Here is a 19918-nt window from a genome sequence, read left to right on the forward strand (position 1 = left end):
CCTCTGTCTCCCGTCAAACACCAGACAAGGCCATAATCCAAATCAACCTAACTAAATCGCTATCCCTCTTTTTGCTCCCGCTGCAACAAGAGGCAGGTGTACGATCTAGCACACAAGGCTCAAACAATCAGTTTTCAAATCAACAACACACAAAATATCATGAACAATTATTAATCAGCAATAATAATTACAAATAGAATGGTCCCCTTGAAATCGCTTGGACCGAAAACATACTTCTGAGGAAGCAAATGAGGTCATTCATTTTTCCCGGCGATACTTTCGCGGAATCCGAAGCTGCTTATATTTGCGACCCTGCTTATCCGTGTAGCGGCGGTACAATAAGCCAGATTCCTTGCCAAATGAAACCCTCTTTTTTTCACTCCCCGTTTGACGCTCTTCCTCAGATCGGCTAATGAACAGCCTTCCTGTTGCTCGCGAATCAGACTTTCTCTTTCAACTGCAGCCTGCTCCTGCCGGCTGGCGGAAACCGGAGCGAGTGTGGAGCCCGCGTCGCCTAATTGCGGCGTCGAGTCCATATCGCGGCTAGCACTGCACGCGTCACTCCCACTCACTTCCAGGACCCGCTCGTCTAGGCCAGCCTCCGAGCTCTGCCTCTACCGTGACTGCTCGCCACTCAAGTTACCGTGATCGGTCCGTGTGCCGCACCGCCTTTCGCTCACCGACGCTAAGTCAAGTTCCTTCGACAGCGGGCGCGCTTTGGATCGCGTGGGGGCCATGTACGCCACGTCGGCAAAGAATGATTTGCCCTGATCCCTCAGCAGCTGCTCCGAGCTATTTGAGAAGAGGTAGGAAAATTGCTCCGGGAGGGCGGCTGACACAGCGGCTTCGGTGTTAAGTTTTCCAAACTCTCCTTCAATGATAACCGTTGCGATCGGTAAACAGACACTCTCCTTCTCGGCCACTTGCCGTATCCTAACGCACTCTCCCGTAAAATCACTCAAGGAGACGAAAGACGGGTGAACAACGTCCATAGTTGCTGCAGAGTCCCGCAGTGCTCGGCACTTCTTGCCGTTTACCTTAATTTCCTGCACATAGGGCTCCAATAGACGTATGTTTTTGTGAGTTTCCTGTATCGTTGCAAAAGCAATTCTCTCTGGGCAGCTTGCAGCGATGTGCCCTTGCTTTTTGCAATTGTAGCAGGTTAACGGTTTCCGTTTTTCAAAAGAACGCGTCATTTCGTTTCGCTGTTTCGGACCATCGTCATCATTCTGAGATGCATTCTGTCCTTCCCTTACAGTTTCTTTGGTAAGGGATTCGTCGTCCCGAAACTCGCGACGCGTGATTTGCTTCCGTTCGTCGGACCTCCCGGAAAACCCATCTCTCCTATCTGCTTTTTCTACGCGCACTGCGTTGCTGTGCAAGCTGCGGCGTGTGTAATACTCTTCCGCTAACTCTGCTGCCTTGTTTAGCTTAACATCCTTTAGCCTATCTTGCAGCCAGAGCCGGACATCCTCATCAATGCAACGGTAGAACTGCTCCAACGCGATGCATTCGACAATTTTGTCGCGGTCGTCGTAAACCTCTTCGCCCTTCAGCCATTCCACCAAGTCGGCTTTTAGACGAAACGCGAAGTCAACATTCGACTCCTTACCCTTTTTTGCATACCGGAACCTCTGCCGCAAAGCTTCGGGCGACAATTTGTACTTCCGCAGTAGCGCTTCCTTAACATCACTGTAGCTCTCAAACGCCTCTTTTGATAAGCAAGTGATTACGTCTGATGCCTCCCCAGGAAGCAACGCTAACAGATTCTGTGCCCAAAGGGATCGCTCAATGCTATTCCGTTCACACACGTGCTCAAATTTCACGAGGTATTTGGCCATATCCTCTCCGACGACAAAGGGTGGAAGTTGATCGCGTATTCTTGGAACGTTAAAAGTGAGACTAGGCGCCGGCGAGTTATTTCGGGTCTCCAACTCTTTCATTTTAAGCTCGTGCTCGCGTCGTTCCCTCTCTCTCCTTTCCTCCTTTTCCTCCTCGCGGCGTTCCTTTTCTCTCCTTTCCTCCCTTTCCCGACGTTCGTTTTCTTTCCTTTCCTGCTCGCAACGTTCCTTCTCCTCCCTTTCCCGACGTTCATTGATATCCGCCCAGGCCTCTGCGGCTTCCTCAGCCGTTACGTCCCCAGTCCTCATGACCTCAAGGATCGCATTCTTTCTTTTGGTTGAGCCCAACTCAATGCCCAACTCCTCACAAATTTCGAGAAGTTCCTTCACCTTGTACTTCTCCATCGTTCACACTGTCCTCCTGCTGTTTACCCTTTTTGAATATACCTGCCGTACGCTACTATAATGCTACTAGTAAGACATATGCAAGTATTTCACACACTGCCCTGTTTACCCCCTCAGCATCCCCTGGTTTCCAAAACACTCTTACTAGGCTTGAAACACTCAAGGTTATCACAATGCAACACCAAATCCTTCCCTAAGCTACTATAACCTGTGTCAGAGAAAGTCTGGTGTTTGAGGTAAACTTCAGGCACTCACCGCGCCGAGGTAGCTGATGCCGGTCAATCCCGTAGCTGCCATCCAGTGTTACGACACCCCACCGCTGCCACCAGTGTTATGAACTTGCACCGCTGCACCACGATTACGGCTTTGTGGTCCCGTAGCGCTCGTCACCCGTTTCGTGACAGAGCGTTGGTAGCGAAGACTCCGAGCCTGGCGTCGATGAGAATAACAAAAGGGACTTTATACATTATATACAGGTTATCATACAGGACATGAACGGGTCGGCACTGGGGCCGAGGGCTCACAACAAACGCGACTGTTCTCGCACGGCGACGTCCGGCGAAAACGCGTGACACATCTCACCCCAGTCGGGAGCGACACTGTCTCCCGGTGGGTCGGCGGATCCTGTTTTTCAGGTGGCGCGTCGCTGCTTTTATAATCCCCGAGGAACCATTGTCACTCAAACGGCCCAATACAAAGTCAGCACACGACGGTCGTCCGAGGGGTCCAACCAGCGACCGCGCTGGCCACCCGGTTCAAAGTTCGCGCGCGCGGTGACCTCCAGGCAAAGGGAGGTGCGGCGCCGGGCTGTCTGGCACACGCTGACACGTCCAAACATGCGGCTCGCCGAGGCTTCTCCCGCAGCAGGACACCGCTGCCTGACGGCTCAGCATCTTGACTTGTGAAGGGAGAATTAGGGCGCTCGCAGGATAGATTCTGCATCTTGCAGATTCGGAATCCGGGCTTGTGGTAATGGCACAACAAGGCCCAGGAACTCAACGAACACCACCGAAACGGCTAAGGAACGCAACGAACAACACCAGTAAAGCCTGCGTCCCAGTTAGTTACAACACAGAAACACACGCCTAAAATCTTCAACACCAGCTCGCACACACGCTTCAGCAAAGCTAGAATCAAAGAAGCATCTAGTCAGACGGTGGACGGCGGAACCAACACCATCTGAACAACACTCGCTAATACGGAAGCGAAGAACCACCCGCGAAGCCTTCCTGCAAACTGCTGCATACACTAATAAGCAGACTGATAAAGAGACAGAAATGCGTGCAGGACTCGACAAGAACATAAAGCGTAAAAGGCACCACCTGAATGTTTTGGCCCGGAGGTCTGCCAAAACCAAACAGAAATGACCACCACGCACTACGAATAGCACACGCAACAAATCTCACCCTTTCCATCAATCCCGCAAACATGTAGCCAAAGAAATGATAAATTTCACATAAAAACTTACACTCGCTGGATTAACGAGAGGCAAATTCCGAAAGGTCTCAGAATTAAGGCTACATGTGCCTTCGACTTTTTACCCTCCAGGCTATTATTCAAGTGGAATGCTGTCCAACAAAATGCATCACTCTCCTTGATTGATATTCTCGATGAACTGAAAGGAACAACTTACGATAAATACTAATAGGCCCGACTGCATAAATTTATCTGAGCCGGAAAAAGTAGAACATAAGCAATTCGTCGAAACGAGGCAGGATAAATGACTAGTTAAATATCAGCACGAAGGTATTAGAGCTGCAGATCCACCCAAGAAAACTACCGTAACTCTTACAACAGATAGCTCCACAGATAGTCCTACAAGCCAGCATCTAGAGCACTCCAGCAACGTAGTAATAATATCCCAAAGTCTACGTACCGATGAAGTTGATCTCCTGAAACGTGGTCTAACATTTTGTCTTGCGAACCACGCAGTAAACGAATACGAACTCCACAAAAATATAACAGAGTTTTCAAGACGTATGGGCATCAAGGAGTTCGTTTTCGATAGGCCAGACGTAGGAAAACTGGATAGTAACTCTCTTAGATAACCTATCACGTGGACACCGCAAGACGAACAGTGCCCAGACCTAGACATATATAAAGCTAATCTCAAAGAAAATTCTAGAGTCAGTGCCGCATTGCCGGAAACGCAAAACTTCTCCCCTGCTCAGCACCAAGTCCTTAAATAATTCGCGGAAAGAAACGATATGGTAATAAAAACAGCCGACAAACGCAGAAATATCGTAATTTGGCCTAAAGAAAAGTAGAAGAATGAGGCCTCAAAACAACTGAGCCCCCACACCCATTACAGAGAACTCGTCTCTAACCCAACTGCAGACTATATCAATACCGTGCAAAGCACAATAGTGGAGCTCCTGTCTAGGGAACTAATCACGCAATCTGAATATACCTTCATGATGCGCAAGAACAAAGAAGCAGGCCGCTTTCATCTTTCTGAAATACACAAGGTTCCTGTAAAACAAATATTTACAGCAGAAATCCCAGGTCGGCCTATGGTGTATAATAAAAACACACCTACCGAGCCACTCTCTAAATTTTTAAATCGCCACCTGTCAAACATCCCCAGCACCCTTCCATCTTTTGTTCAGGACACGCCGCACTTCATTCGAATTATCGACGACATCAACGCCAACCACACCCTTACCGACCGCGCTATTGGAGTCACTTTAGATGTTTCTGGCCTTTACACTAACATGCCCATGAATGAAGGAATTTAATCCGTATCGAAATCCCTCGCAATCAATCCCCAAGCACACGGTCTTGAAGTTTACCTGTAACTCCTTAGGTTAGTTCTCAGGCTCAACTATTTCAAATTCGAGTCTATTCACTACCTGCAAGCTTTGGGCACGAGGACGGGACACCATACGCATTCACGTACGCGAACATTTTCATGGGACAGCTTCAAGCAGACTTGTTGAAATCCTACCCTTTAAAACCCCACACCCATCTGCATTACATTGACGACATATTGGGCCCTATAACGTAAGACTATTGCAATATGTTATTAATCCTATCTGCTGAGGTCAAATTTGCGTAACCACCTACGCAAACATCGGGCGGTGACCCGCAGGGTTGTCTGTACAGACCAATCAAACGCTCTTCTCGTTTATAGGACACTTTTGTATGCTTTCAAAAGGAATAACATTCCCTACAGTGAGCCGTTTGTCGTATTCACTTGGCTGATAAGAGGCGAGGAGCACGGTCAAATGGAGAGGGATTCAATGGGGCCGAGCCAGTGCACTGAAAATTGATAACCGGACGAAGAAGGTGGTGCCGGCGTCTGCGGCTGGTCCGCTTTCCCTTCCTTAGCTTGAGGTGGCTGGTCGAAAATCGCGGCGGCGTGCAACGGAAGGTTTAGAATTCCGCTGAAGTGGATCCTCAGCAAAAAAGAGCTGACAGAGCGAGGTTGTAAACCTGGCAAAAGTGCTTGAAAACGTTACACGGCCGCGCTAGAAGTTTTATTGCACGCAAATGAACCCATGCTCTCCGGCAGATGCGAGTAGGCAGTGCTTCAGCGATCGGTGGCAGCCATCGTTTATTCATTTCTGAACGGGGCAGAGTGTGGCTATTCAGAAAGAAGTTCAGTTTTCGTTGGTATATTAATGCATCTTTAAAGCATACATGTCACTTTGACGGGGTGAGTTTTCGCAGTTTCGCAGTTGCAGAACTTCAGCTTTTATATGTGCTCTCTGTTTCGACTATAACTTCGGTGCAATTACTCACAATAGACGACCGGTGACTGGTGCTCCTGCATAATACATTGGAACGAAGGACAGCGTCATTGAGATTTGCCCGGGCCTGTACAGATGTACAGTCGCGTTTATAAATTTGGAGACCATGCGAGCCCGCGGCCGTGTGCATGCGCGTGCCGTCTGGCGGCTCGGTGCCTGCTGTCGAGAGTATCGCAATGCGCACGCGCGTCAATTTTATCTCGCTGGCCTGCGGGCTGAAAATGAAAATTCCTGGAGCCACAAAGCCCAGCGACCAAGCCGTCCTGTGGGGCCCCGGAGGGAAGACAGCCCGCAGTGGGCGTGGTGGTCTGTAACGACCGAAAACGTGCGGCCGTACAAATAAGGCTCGAACGTGGCGACAGCCCAAACTAAAGCCAAGCACTACCGCTCGGTGATGGATTAATTTCTCTCAGAAGGTGATACCAGGCAGCTGGTGTAAGCTATTACGCACTCGGTGCCATTCTGCTGTTGGGCGAGAACAGCGCCGATACCGTGGCCGCTTGCGTCAGTGTGGACTGCGGTCGGTGCCGATGGATCAAAGTGGGCAAGTATTGGAGGGGTGGTCAGAAACCCGATGAGAGCAAAGAACGCGCGAGCTTCCTCAGGGCCCCATGAGAACGGCATGTTTTTCTTTAGAAGATCTGGGAAAGGCCGAGTAACGTCGGCAAAGTTTTTGACGAAATGGCGAAAGTAAGAACACAGGTCGACGAAGCAGCGCACGTCAGAAGCAGAACATGGCACAGGGAAACTGCGTACCACGCGAACTTTTTTGTGATCTGGTTGGGCCCCGGATGTGTCAACGAGGTGTCCCAACACGGTTCTCTAACGGCGCCCGAATTGACACTTCGTGGAGTTCAGTTGAAGGCCGGCTTTTCGGAAGACCGCAAGAATGGCAGCGAGTCGGGTAAAGTGGCTGTCGAACGGGGGAGAAAAAAGAATAACTTCGCCAAGGTAACAGAGACAGGTGGTCCCTTTTACCCTCACAGAAGAGAGTTCATCGTACATTGAAACGCCGCAGGAGCATTGCATAGGCCAAAGGGCATGAATTTGAACTGATATAAACCATCACGCGTGATGAGGGCCGTCTTCTCGCGGTCCATTTCATCAACTGAAATCTGCCAGTAGACAAATCGAAGATCGACGGACGAAAATTATTTAACTCCGTGCAAGCAGTTCAAGGCGTCATCGATGCGTGGTAAGGTGTAGACGTCTTTTCGCGTGATATTGCTTAAATGGCGATAATCGACGCGAAAACGCCAAGTGCCCTCTTTTTTTTTTACAAGGACGACAGGCGAAGCCCGAAGGCTGGCTGATGGTTCGATTACCACTTTGCGGAACATTTTATCCACTTCTGATTGGATGACTCGACGTTCAGCATGCGATACACGATAGGGACGCCGACGAATAGGATTCGTGTCTCCAGTGTTGATACGGTGGTTGATACGGTGGTGAACAACAGATGTTTGTCCCAAAAGCTTGTCACAGAAATCAAAGATGTCAAGGTACGACTCGAGGAGGAGACGTATGTCCATGGCCTGTTCAGAGGTGAGGTCAGGTGCAATCGTCTTCACCCTGTCATCCGTTAGAGAACCAGAGCTGCGGGCCGCAATTCGTGCTAAGAAACCGCTCTTGGCATTCAGACTTTCAATGTCAAATTCAGAAGTATTAGAAAGCTGGCCACGAACATGCCAGTTGGAGGCACTTGAGGGCACAGGCTGAAATTCAGAAGCGAAAGAACGACGTTGTTATTAGTAATCGTCACCAGCGTATGCGGAAAAGCAACGTTCCGGTTCAAATGCGCGTCGATGATGGGGCGAAGAACATATTCGCCGCCGGGAATCTGGGGCTGTGCGGTCAAAGCGACGGAAGTGACTGCTTCAGGTGAGAAACGCACATCTTGAGGCGAACACAAGTGAGGTGGAGCGGTGCCCGGAGAATCGGCGACTTGAGGCAGTTCCAACTGAAGAACGCCGGTCGCGATGTCGATGAGAGCGGAATGATGTGATAAAAATTCCAATCCAAGGATAATGTCGTGAGGGCAGCTGTCGATCACACCAAAGAAAACAGAAGTAGGGCTGTCGGCTATGCTTATACGCTCAGTACACATTCCAAGTACAACCAACACGACACCGTCGGCCACACAAAGCACTCGGGCAGCTGTTGGGGTGAGGACCTTTTTTAAATGTCTACTTAGGCTAGCACTCATCACAGATACGTGGGCTCCACTGTCGGTGAATGCTTGGACAGGTAAGCAGTCTATTTAACCGTCAATTACACTTGTCTTTGTGGGCACAGACAGAGTATTTGCTGCAATAGTGGGCAATGCAGCACCACCTGCGAGGGCCGCATTTCTTTGTTTTCCGAAAGGGTGCGGCCAAAAGTCATTGGGGACGAAGGGCGACGTGGCTGCGGCGAACGGGAAGATTGGCGACGGGTATGCGGGGAACGAGACTGGTGTCCGGCTGGTCTGCCAAAAATTCTATTGCATTCTCTTGCATTGGTCCAAGCTGGTCAGCTCCTCTTCATGGTTTTCGAACCACACCTTTGCCTTGCCTCTTAGGTAGAACAACAGATTAGCTAGCGTAAGCGTAGGGTCCCATCTATTGATTTCTCTCATGGGTTCGCACATAGCCACCCACTCTTCAACGTTGGCGCCATCAGTCCTGCAGAAAGTTCTGGGATCTTTGGGTTGCATGACCTCAACCGAAGGGGACAGCGACGTAGCGGGCGATGGTAACATTGGAGGTGGCAACGACGTTGATCCCGAGTGCTCACCGTCATTTATGGTGCGGACGGTGATGCGACGTACAGTGCGGCGCTCCGTTTTCAGCCATGGTACCCCACACCAATATGTTACGGAGATGTTGGGAGTATAAGAATGTATTTACAATGTATATATAAGCAGTCTCAACGGGGTTAAAAATCGCTGACTACTAACAACATGCAGCAGCCCAGCGTCTCGCTGATCTGCTTCCTCTGTCTCTTCTTTCATCCTTCCGTAACAATATAAGTTTAAATGTAGAAGTGCTTAGTTATGGTGCACCGACATCAAGCATGAAGTAAAAACACAGATATTGCTCCAAAACTGCAGTAAAAAAATCGCGATTCCTTGTTTTCTCCGTCGAACAGCCGCGATCCACCGCTGCCGTCGCTCTTGCTCGCGAAGCAGCACCTGAAACCAAGTGTGTGCCTGACGAGTTTTCGTACGTGTTAAAGCGCCCAGCTGTGCAACAGTTGCTTCAAGACATCGCCAAATGCTGACCGAAGTGTTAAATTACGATCAAGAACGCAAACATGACAGCATGCGCCAATGCGCGTGCTGTCGTGTTTGCGTTCTTGATGCTCATTGATTACGCCATGTTGTTAAAATTTATCAGGAGCCCTCCAATGCGGCATATCTTCTAGCCCACCTGTCACTTTTTGACGTTAACCAGTGAAAAAATTATCCATTAACCTCTCTGATCACCTCGCGTGGTGCGGGGCGCGAGCCGCGAAAATAGAGCGTGCCATGGTCACCAGACGGGCACGACGGCTGCTGCCTCCGCTCGGTTCATATTTCACCTTCTGGAATGGTGCAGACGACGTGACGCCAATTCCGCCACAAAATTAAATAAATTACGTGGTTTTACGCACGATAACCACTTTCTGATTATGAGGCACGCCGTAGTAGGGGACTCCGGAAATTTGGACCACCTGGGGCTCTTTAACGTGGAGCTGAATCTAAGTATACGGGTGTTTTTGTATTTCGCCCACATCGAAATGCAGCCGCCGTGGCCCGGATTTGATCCCACGACCTCGTGCTCAGCAGCCCAGCACTTTAGCCACTAAGCAACAACGGCCAGTAATTCCGCCGCTGTATCAGCATTTTACATAGCGAAACATACAAAAGTGAAATGTTATGAAAAAAATGTTCTTATTCTGAAGGAACAAATATGTTATGAAGGAGGTTCATGAAAAATTTAAGTGGGCAACAGCACAAATCTCATGTGAAACTGCAGGTTAAATACTAATTCCAGCTAAACGGGAAAAAGACAAAGGCTTCCCCAGAACTGATTTGCAATTCCAATTCACACTTATCTAATCCATAGCGCATGAGTTGGTAATACTTAGTGATGCATGCAGGCACTGATTGTAACAAAGCGCGTCGAGAAACAGCAAAGAAAGTTATTGCGAAAGCAAAAGTTGACTTGAATTGCTCAGTGATACGTGCACGTCGAAGCAGCAGCGGAGAAGACATACCATAAAGAGGAAGTCTGCGAGATAAAAAAAATGTCAACTCACAAAATCAAGGTAATGCATACTTTCAAGATACATGGCTGGCACGTGTTCTAAAGCGCTCACAGAATTTGAATGCCTACTCTGATGTCCACTATTTTGTATAAATATGCAAAACATAAGTTACGCAGAGTTGGACTTATTGGATAAACTTATCTTAAAATACGGACTCTTTCACCCTACCTCATTTACAATGGTGCTCTCGTAAACAGAGGTGTCGTACTCCCACCGGTCGCATCGGAGTGTCTGGTTCCTGTCCACCGCCCAGGAACCATTGGGGGCCTCGTATACCCGGTACATGTGGCACCGCGAGAAGCCTCGGTCAACCCGGGGTACTGCCCACGACTTCCACTCATCGCTGCTCATGTTGGCCACAGGTGCGTCCTCGGGGCGTGCGCACCAGTGGTCCATGTCGGGCGCTACGATTGGTGTCATCATGTTGGTCCAAGCCGTAGGGAAGGCACGCAGAACAACCAGGAATACCATGATGGCATGGTAAGTGCCGAACCCTCCGAGAACGTCCAGGATATCCATGGCTTTCACCCTGCTTTATGGCTGCTGCACAGCAGAAGAGCGGGAAAATAATGTTTAAAGGAAGTGGGCCTCCACTAAAAAAAAAAATATTGAAATAATAACTGTTTTTTGCTCAAGCACAGTTATTCATGCCATGTTCGTAAGCTAATCGCTGGCCTTTCTTTATTGTGATCATGTGCGGTCTTTCAGTTCAAGATGAGGCTTGGACACAGGGCGCAGTTGCAGCCTTCTGCCAGCGCTCCTTGACAACTTATTATCTTAAACATGAGAAATAATGCCTATCAACGCTTTTCGTGTTATACCCGGCAAAAGAATATACATTGCTATTCAGGGAAAACACGGCGAAGGCGGGAAATGGAAATTGAAGACGACCTGCAAAACGAGCTTTCACCTTGTTCTCGTTTTGTTCATAATTTGCTATTGCATTTCAGATTCTTTATTCGTGTTCACCTTCGGCAAAAGGTACTATATTTTCATAGAATACATTATTGCTCCTAATTAATATTTGATGTTTAAAAGTGCTCATAACTCTTTCGTTACCACGCTTATAAAAATCGATCAATTTTATCGACAGTGTTTCTATGCATTCCTAAGCATTTCCTTTAGAATTGTTTTACTCACAACATCATGCAGGATCCTAAATGACGACTGAACTTTTACTGTTTGTCATATTTGACAAATCGTGGCCGATTGGGTAGTCTGGAATAACAAAAATTTCTACTGGGTTCTCCTCGAAACTAGCTTCCAGTGCTCCTAGCACTTCCTCAATAAAACGACGCTAAATTTGCACTTTGCTCGACTCACAACCTAATATTTAAATGACAGCAGCTGTGAACAAAGACGCTTCTCTCGGTCGTCTAATTTTGTAATCCGAAGCATAGACTGTTTTAACGATGTCTCACACAGTGGTAGATGCTGACGAGTGCGTGCTACTTTGAGAATTGCGTTCGCCTTATATGAAGTGCAACTTTGTTTTCCCTACCGTGGTTTTCTTTTATTTATCAGCGCTTTGACAGCATATTTACAAATTATTACGAGCGATCCTTGCCGTCATGTGGGATTTTCACTCAGACAAGAGCACGCAGTCGATTTCAGACCGGCCTTTGATCGAAACTTCGCTAGCTATCTAATACGTAACATTTTCAACACCTCACGTGCATGTGCCCTTATTCGTTACTGTAAAACATTGTGCAACACTCTACATTGCTGTAGAGCCCTGCACAGGAATTCAACAACGCATGTGCTGGCTCCAGCGCCAGTTGAACATACCCTAGGCCATCTTTCTTGCGCACAAAAGCTGAATGAAAGCAATAATCAAGTATGAGGAGGCCTCTGGATGATCCATGATATATGATTGGTTCGTGGGCGTAACGAATACGGTAAAAAATGCAGCAGGCGCTTGCTGCATTGTGTAAAAATTAATGCTCCCTGTGCGATTTTCACATTTGCTGAGCTTGGGTTTCGCAGCATAGCATAGGCATCACTATGACTAGTATTGGCGCTGACAAATCTGCATAGCAACTTTCTAGCGCAATCTGACGTACCAACACTAGGGAACTACCAACAGGTGCATATTCTAGCTTTTTTAATGCAAAAGCATCAAAAGGTTCGTTGCGCGAAAAAGCTGCTGTCTGCAGCAGTGAAACGGGACATAAATTCTCAGGGGCTGTGAGGCCACGTGACGTGCACGCCTCCACGTAGCAGAGCGAGCGAAAAGGTACACTTGCTGCCGCGCCAGGTGTTGCGCGAGGGGGGGAAAGCGCATCGCCAAGTCACCCTCGGAAGCCTGTGTTACGCACATGTTCCTTGTCCGCGCAAGCTCTCGCCTGCGTTCTGACTTCACCTCGGCAATCGCTATTAAGCAATGCACGTATGAAAACAACAGAATAACTGCGAAAGGAAAAATGTTGTCGGCAGTGAGTTCCGAACCTACTACCCCACGTTCCGAACTCGAGTGTTTTACTGACTGGGTGAAACCAGCGCTGCCTAGATAGCAAGCCTGTGCACTATGCTTTATGACATCATGCTACTTAGACTGGAATTTTCATTGCGAGGCCCCGCGTGCAGAAAGCGGTGACTTCAAAATCACCGAGGCTTACTCGGGAGCCTCCCCATTTACATTCTATGGCAATCGGGTAAGGTAGGGTGATATCACAGATCGAAGCACACCGGCCTGGTGCTATCGATAACAGGCGTTGGCCAAGTGTCTCTGCCCGCTTGCTTGGCCGCCAGGAGTTCCTAGCTCGAAGGACAGCTTAGCGGCATTCAGAAGGAAATGAATCCGTTCTCATTCACAAGTCATAAGAAGAGCTTAGCTGTCCTCGGATTGTTTCTGCAGCGAAGCTGTGCATGGCTAGCCTATTCGGCCATCCGTCGCCTGTACGCCGAAAACTCCTCCAGTGGAACCCCAGGCGCATGCGCGAAAAAAAATGAGAAAGAGAGGCGCGCGCTTGGCTCTGCTAGCAGTGATGTCTTTGCTCTCCGTCGCAGCCGAGTGCGCGCGCAGCAATTTTTCGGGCTTCCAAGTGAGTACGCCACGCGTACTCCTCAGGGGCAGGTAGCTTTCGATCAGCAACGCCGCGAGCAGAGCCGGGAACAAGCTTGTCTGCGATGTGCCGATGCTGTAGCCCGGGCGGAACAACTGGCTCGTGCAGCCGAGTGTAAGCAGCAACTGCGTACTGAGGGTCCGGCCGCCTACCAAGCCGTACTTTAAGGAACCGTCGGGACTAACCCAGTGATAAACATCGGGGCCGGACGTATCAGTTTGGCTTGGCAGTGATTTTTTTATTATCAGTAGTTATATTAAAACCAGCTAAGTATTACTTGCATTCCTACTCCTTGAGGTGCTTCTTTCAAGTGTTATATAGCAATATTGAAAAATTGTCTGAGCAGTTATTACTGCTGTACATTATTCATAGAATCAGTAATCGGGCAATAATTTTATGTATCGCAGTATACGTTGCGACTACTGCGTCATGAAATAAAATGTTAAAAAGTAATATCACCGAAAACGATCACATTTGTAGCCGTAACGCAGAGTTAAAGACTTTGTTCACTGAGAGAAGAATTCACAAGTCCAATAAACAGCAGTGCCAAGTGCTGTTTCCAAGGTTCACGTAATCCTTTTTATGAGCCGGTATGACACAATAAGTGACAAGATGAACATTTGTTGAAGTTTCTTTCTAGCGCAAAAGAAAACAAGCATATATCGGCAGTATATTAGTTCCCAAAGTAGAACTGTCCTTGACCTCCTGTTTCACAATGCATACAAAGTAATGGCATAAATAGCAGCAGGACGCATCCAACAAGCGATTACACACTGCAGATTGATATAAATGCAGAATAACAAGATAAAGCACCAAAAAAAGGAACTGCTCATAAAAAAAGGTACTATAGTATGATAACTTGGCAGAGTCATAAAAAGATATTCCGAAGCTCGTTTACGAATAATTTATAACAATACAATACGAAAATATTTGCTTCCAAAATAACAAAAAGAGTGAAGCAATTTACACATAGTAGAAAATACTACAAAAATAATAGGAAACACACGTCTGCAGCAATAAAAAGGGATGATGCAGCGCTCAGTAATCAAGCACCGCTTGCGGTAAGGTTTGAGGTAATTATTTCCAAGAAAGCGGTTGAAAAGCAGAGAAAATTAGGTTTTCGCTTGTCTTTTTCTTGCAATTTTTTGAGGCAAAGCGGAATTCTCTCCTCTCTTATGGTGGCCTGCAAGCAGTGAGCGCCAAAGCGCACGACACCCGCCACTTGTATTTTTATTGGCTGTTAGGGTACGACGTAACAGCGCCCTGGCTTCACTCAGCCGCTTTTTAGGGTGCGACGTAACGGCGCCCTGCCTTCACTCAGCCGCTTTTTAGGGTACGATGTAAAAGCGCCCTGTCTTCACTCAGCCGCTTTTTAGGGTGCGACGTAACAGCGCCCTGGCTTCACTCAGCCGCTTTTTAGGGTGCGACGTAACAGCGCCCTGGCTTCACTCAGCCGCTTTTTAGGGTGCGACGGGTGCGACGCTTTTAGGGTGCACTTCATGAATAAAAAACAACTTGCCAGATGGGCTGGGTGGGAATCGAACCAGGGTCTCCGGAGTGTGAGGCGGAGACGTTACCACTGAGCCACGAGTTTTTTTTTTTTCATTATTACCGGCTTGGCAAGTACATACAAATATTGTCAAATAAAACCGAATGTTAAAACGTCTAGTCGTTACTAAGACTGACGTGTCATGTTAAAATGGCTTCATCGAAGCCAAACTGTCCAACACTGAAAGCCAATTTGGCGGATCACTTAGCAGTGCGCCGCTTGCTCAGGCGCACATTTCGTTGTCGCGCCGAACGCTGCGTTGCTCGACGCTCACCGCGTCCGATGCGGGGCGCGTAGTCGCTGCGCCGTAGCCCATTGTCTTACACCCCTTGGCGGGTCGACGGGAACGCTGGTCGCGTTCCACTCTTGAAGGCAAAGCTTAAGCGTCCGCTTTGCAGCTCTTATGACGTCATATGGTAGCTACGCGGCCACGCGCGGCGCAGCAAGGAAGAGCGTGGTTGTGCGGCTAGTATGCTTCGTAAAATAGGGCTCAGTGAAGTTCACAAATGCTTCAAAAACAAGCCCTACAAGGTTGTTCCGGGTGCTTAAAGACAAAAGGTGAGCGCTCAGACCCAAGGGCATCAGAAGGCGCATGTGCACGAACACATCCTTGTCTAAGTGTGGGCTCCATGAGCCTCCGGACGTCGTTGCGCCTTCATTGTGCTACGCTTGCCTCTTCCCGGTAGAGAAAGCTGACAAATAGATGCTCCTCCTCATTGTCATCTGGTCTATGACTTGTGTTTTTCTGTGCCAAGTCTCATTCTGCAACTTCAGTAACATAGCTTTCCATACCTCCCTCAGTGGTTTTTCTGTGTGCCATGTTCTACAAACGTACTAACAGCTGAAAAATTACTGTTCGTGTTTGTGTACTATCTCAGTAACCGCCGATGAGAAAACCGCGCGAACAACCTTCATGTGTAGGCATGATACGCTTTTTTTTCTTCTGGAAAGCATTAGTATTGCATGTGTCCTACATGCAGATTTTTGCAGTTCGTGTTTATTATACAAAGGAGCGCCCAGTAGGTACGACTTAGTGTCTTAAGTGACGTAATTTTACTGTTAAGCATTGCATTCGGGGTGAAAAAAGAGCCGTGTTGTTGGCTTATATTACGTGGTCTTCAATTGAGGAATAGGCCTTTCTGCGAATGTTTTCTATGTGCTGCTGCAAAAGCCGACTACCTTCTGTTCCGGCTTGCCACCGTTACTCAAGTTGTGGCTAAGTGCACAATAATGTAAAAATGTGTATTTGAGTTTTTAGTACAATGTGATTTTTGTTCTGCCATGTCTTTTTCATTCTGTTCTGTAGTAATGAACATGTCACGCATTTCATATACATTCGTGAAGATCTATAAGTAAGCTCTTGTTTTTTTTTTTGCTATGGCTGTCAATCAATCTTCATTTCATTCTATCTTTTAGGTATTTCGCGTCATTGTTTTTGCCATTACCAGTGAGTTTTCCCTTTCTTTAGTTGTCCTGACTGTGTCATACACGTCATCCAACTTTGTGCAATATCTTATTGCATATATCGGAAGCTTGTCTACAGTTGGGTCTTAAGGGCGTTATATAAATATCTTGTTTTTTTGTGTGTGTACATGAAATGGCCTTCATGTTTGCTAGCGTTTTTTTTTGTTATTTCACTGTCTGTGAACTTTTGTGTTTAGTACTCATGTATATGTCATGCACCTTTCACTTTGGTCATTTTTTGAGCGTGTATCCCACCACGTTATGAGAAAAATCTTTGCTTTCGGAAACGACGTCAATAAAGTGAGACCAAAGATGTGTTGTGTTGGAACTGGAATTTTTTTATGTCCCGGCACATGGTGGTATAATTATGGGCAATACTGCGTGCGTGCCATCGCATATCCCACGGCACACCACGTACCAGCTCGCAATCAATGCCGGGGCCGTAACTGAATGGGACCTTGGTGCGAGCGACGAAAGAGCGTCTGCTCGAAAACAGCCAATGGCAGCCATGCGGAGATTCACCCCTGGGACGAGGTGGCCTCGGCGAGCAGGGTAGAGTGGTTCGGAAGACGGAGTGCGTGGTCGTGTACCGAGAGACAGCTGAAGATGTGGTCGGCAGGCTGAAACCCCCCAGGCCGAAGTCTTCGCGGGTAGATCGGCAGGCGTTGAAAGTCCGTCACGACCTTTGGCAGCGAGGTAAAAACAGCCCGATGCTCCTTCAGATCGGGATCTCGGCTAGCAAGCCACAGATAAGCCTCGTGTTCTACCCTGTTCTCAGAACTTTTCGCCGGCCTCTTTTTTTTTAAATCGTGTTTCATCTTTCATTTAATTATTCATCGCGTGTTCATTTCTGTATGTTCTGTTTGTTTAGTGTTTGCCGCGTTTATTGTGGCTGTGTTTTTAATTTCTGCCTGCTATTTTTTTTATTTCGAGAGTGCGTTAATTTTCATGTGGTGGGTTTTGTTTTGCGCGTTGCGTCGGAGTTTGTGTTGTGGGGACCCACACGCCTTTCGCGAAGCGTTTTAGCCGACTGCTTGTGGTTGCTTATTCTTTTTTATCATGTCACTGGTATGACTGTATTTTCTGAAACTGAGTTTTGTGTTTTTTTTACGTCGCCTCCCATCTCATGCCTCTGGTCCACGGTCGATCAGGTGTGGAACTTATCGCCGGTCAGCAGTCGAACCATCCATAAATACACGCGGCGTGGGTTTGTTGTCGCCCCAGCCCCTCCGTTTCGGAGAGTGCAAGTAATTCTACCCCATTCGCAGAGAACTCCATTGGCTGACAATGGCCAAGAAACAGCATGAAATCACACGTGGCTTCAAGGCGAAATTGCTGCCACATTTGCACTTTGATTTGTTTGCATGCTCCCGCAGGCGATCGAAGTAAATCATTAATTAGTTCCTGCTAACTGTCACATTCGCTTCCTTGATTTTGACTTTCTCCTCACATCTAACACACATTCTGGATGTACACTCCTCGTTAAAAGGAACGCCTTCTGCCATTCAGCTCCAAGCACATTTGGTCAAACGCGCTTTTGCAGTCGTCGCGACGAAGTACGCGTTCATTCGGCGCTGCTTTAATAGGATTGCGCAGAGTTTTGCCCCGCAAGTCAAGTGATCAAAAGATAGGGGCTTTGCCGAATTCTTTGTACAGGTATGTAACCTGCTTTAAATGCTTCTGCATGAACTGAGCAGAACAAGGGTAGTGTTGCAAAATAGAAAATAATTATGGGTATTTACGTGCCAAAACCACTATTTGATTATGAGGCACACCGTAGCGGGGGACTCCGGATTAATTTTGACCACCAGGGAATCTTTAACGTGCCACAAATGAACGGGACATGGGCGTTTTTTCTTTTCGGCCCCATCGAAATGGTGCCACCGCGGCCGGAATTCGATCCCGCGACCTCGTGCTTAGCAGCGCAACACCATAGCCACTAAGCCGCCGTGGTGGGTAATGACCGACATAGTGCCTACAGCGAGAGAAATCACACAGTTTGTGTTCTGCAAATGCAAATGTTCACAAGAATCCGCTTTCCTGTGGCTGTGTAAACATCAGTCAAACAACCCAATACATCAACGATCGGCTGCTGGAGCATACAGACAATTGAGAGTCCTAATCTAGCAGCAATTTCACCTTGGACATGGGCCATGTGTTGGTTTACGCCACTTTTTCACTAAACGCTTCAAATGATAATACCGGAATCAATGTGGACGTAAAATTTTGGAGCCATTATACATACTCTATAGTTCTTCCTGTGTTAGCGTTCTGTCTGTTTCGATAAAAGAGCATGAGTATCAGAAATGTTTTGTTCCGCCCTTTTCCTGCACTGATGAGGTGCATGCGCAGCTGCTCTTGTCATTTTTCTTCATGTGGTTCGCAGGTTTCATTCATAGTGCAGCTCCTTTTTAGCACTTTTTTCCTAGGCGATGTGCTTTATTATGTTTTTCACTGGTGCTAATTAATTTGAACCCCATTGTCGTTAATCTTTTATTGTTTACATGATATGCCGCATTTGAGCTATCATGTACGGTGTAAGCTAATGCTCGCTCCTGGTTCTACAGTCTACTGCTCAACTAGTGACAGAAGCCCCCAAGGCTTCCTTTCACTAACAAACATGCTGCTGAAAGTTAATAGAGATTATCTATTACTTGGAGGAGACTTCAACATACCTGGTTTTCGGTGGCTGAACGGAATTCCCGCGTTTTGGTCTCAATCACCTGTTGCCTTTGGCAATCCCATAGCCACCCACGGCTTCTCTTTTTATTCGTTCAAGTGCCCACTCGCACTGAGGACTCCACTAATAATATTGCTGACCTTTTATTTTACGATTCCTCGTGTCTAACAGACGCAGTTTTACCTCTGCCTGATATTAGCGATCACGAATGTATTGTCACTCGCGCTCTTTGCCCGCACCCTAATGCGGCGTTCATCCGCCATAGAATGGTTTATTCGGATGATAGTGTGCAACTACGATAATATAGCGAAGTCCTGGGAAGAATACTCTAAAAAATTCGAGTCTCTTACCATCAAAACCAATAGCTCTGATTTAAGGTCACTGTTCCAACAGGACATTTTTGCGGTCATTCGTTTACACATTCCGCATGAAACACTCCCAGGTAAACAAAATGAGCGTAAAGAATGGTTCACAAAAGAAATATAAATCCCTCCCAGACAACAAAAGCGCACGTTTAAGCAGTACGTCAAACAGAAAGAAAACATTCATATAGAGCCATATAGAACCGATACTTAAGCAAACGAAGCTTCAGAAAATGCTGTTTTCTCACTCTTCTCAAAGATGGCAAGGAACCCGAAAGAACTTCGAACATTTGTGAAACCTAGCCGTCAAGACAATGTTGGCATCCCCTCAGTTACGTACGGTGATATCGCCGTTGTCACCTATATTGACAGGGCTAACTGGTTCAGCTGGTATTTTGAGTCTGTTATATTTTGGGGGCTACGCCCCTGAGGTGGCCAGTTTACTCATGCCCTTAGTATTATACTATGTCTGAGATCATAATAGAGAGCTTTGGGGTCTGAATACTAAAA

General features: G+C 47.5%; 1 protein-coding gene across 8 annotated transcripts in view; it reads right to left on the reverse strand.

Annotated features, from left to right (window-relative positions):
- LOC135915697 (organic cation transporter protein-like) overlaps positions 1-19918 on the reverse strand; it is a 268323-nt gene that overhangs the window by 146713 nt on the left and 101692 nt on the right. For 7 of the 8 annotated variants that reach the window (XM_065448831.1, XM_065448830.1, XM_070528580.1 and 4 more), the window contains one exon: positions 10457-10831. In XM_065448831.1, the coding sequence (XP_065304903.1) occupies positions 10457-10807 (351 nt within the window). In that variant the 5' untranslated portion in view covers positions 10808-10831. Of the gene's footprint in view, positions 1-10456; positions 10832-16784; positions 16894-19918 lie in introns of those variants that run through there. The other variant, XM_065448835.1, reaches the window with a different exon arrangement.

This window comes from Dermacentor albipictus, unplaced genomic scaffold, assembly GCF_038994185.2.
Source record: "Dermacentor albipictus isolate Rhodes 1998 colony unplaced genomic scaffold, USDA_Dalb.pri_finalv2 scaffold_13, whole genome shotgun sequence".
In the NCBI taxonomy this organism is placed as follows: Eukaryota; Metazoa; Arthropoda; class Arachnida; order Ixodida; family Ixodidae; genus Dermacentor; species Dermacentor albipictus.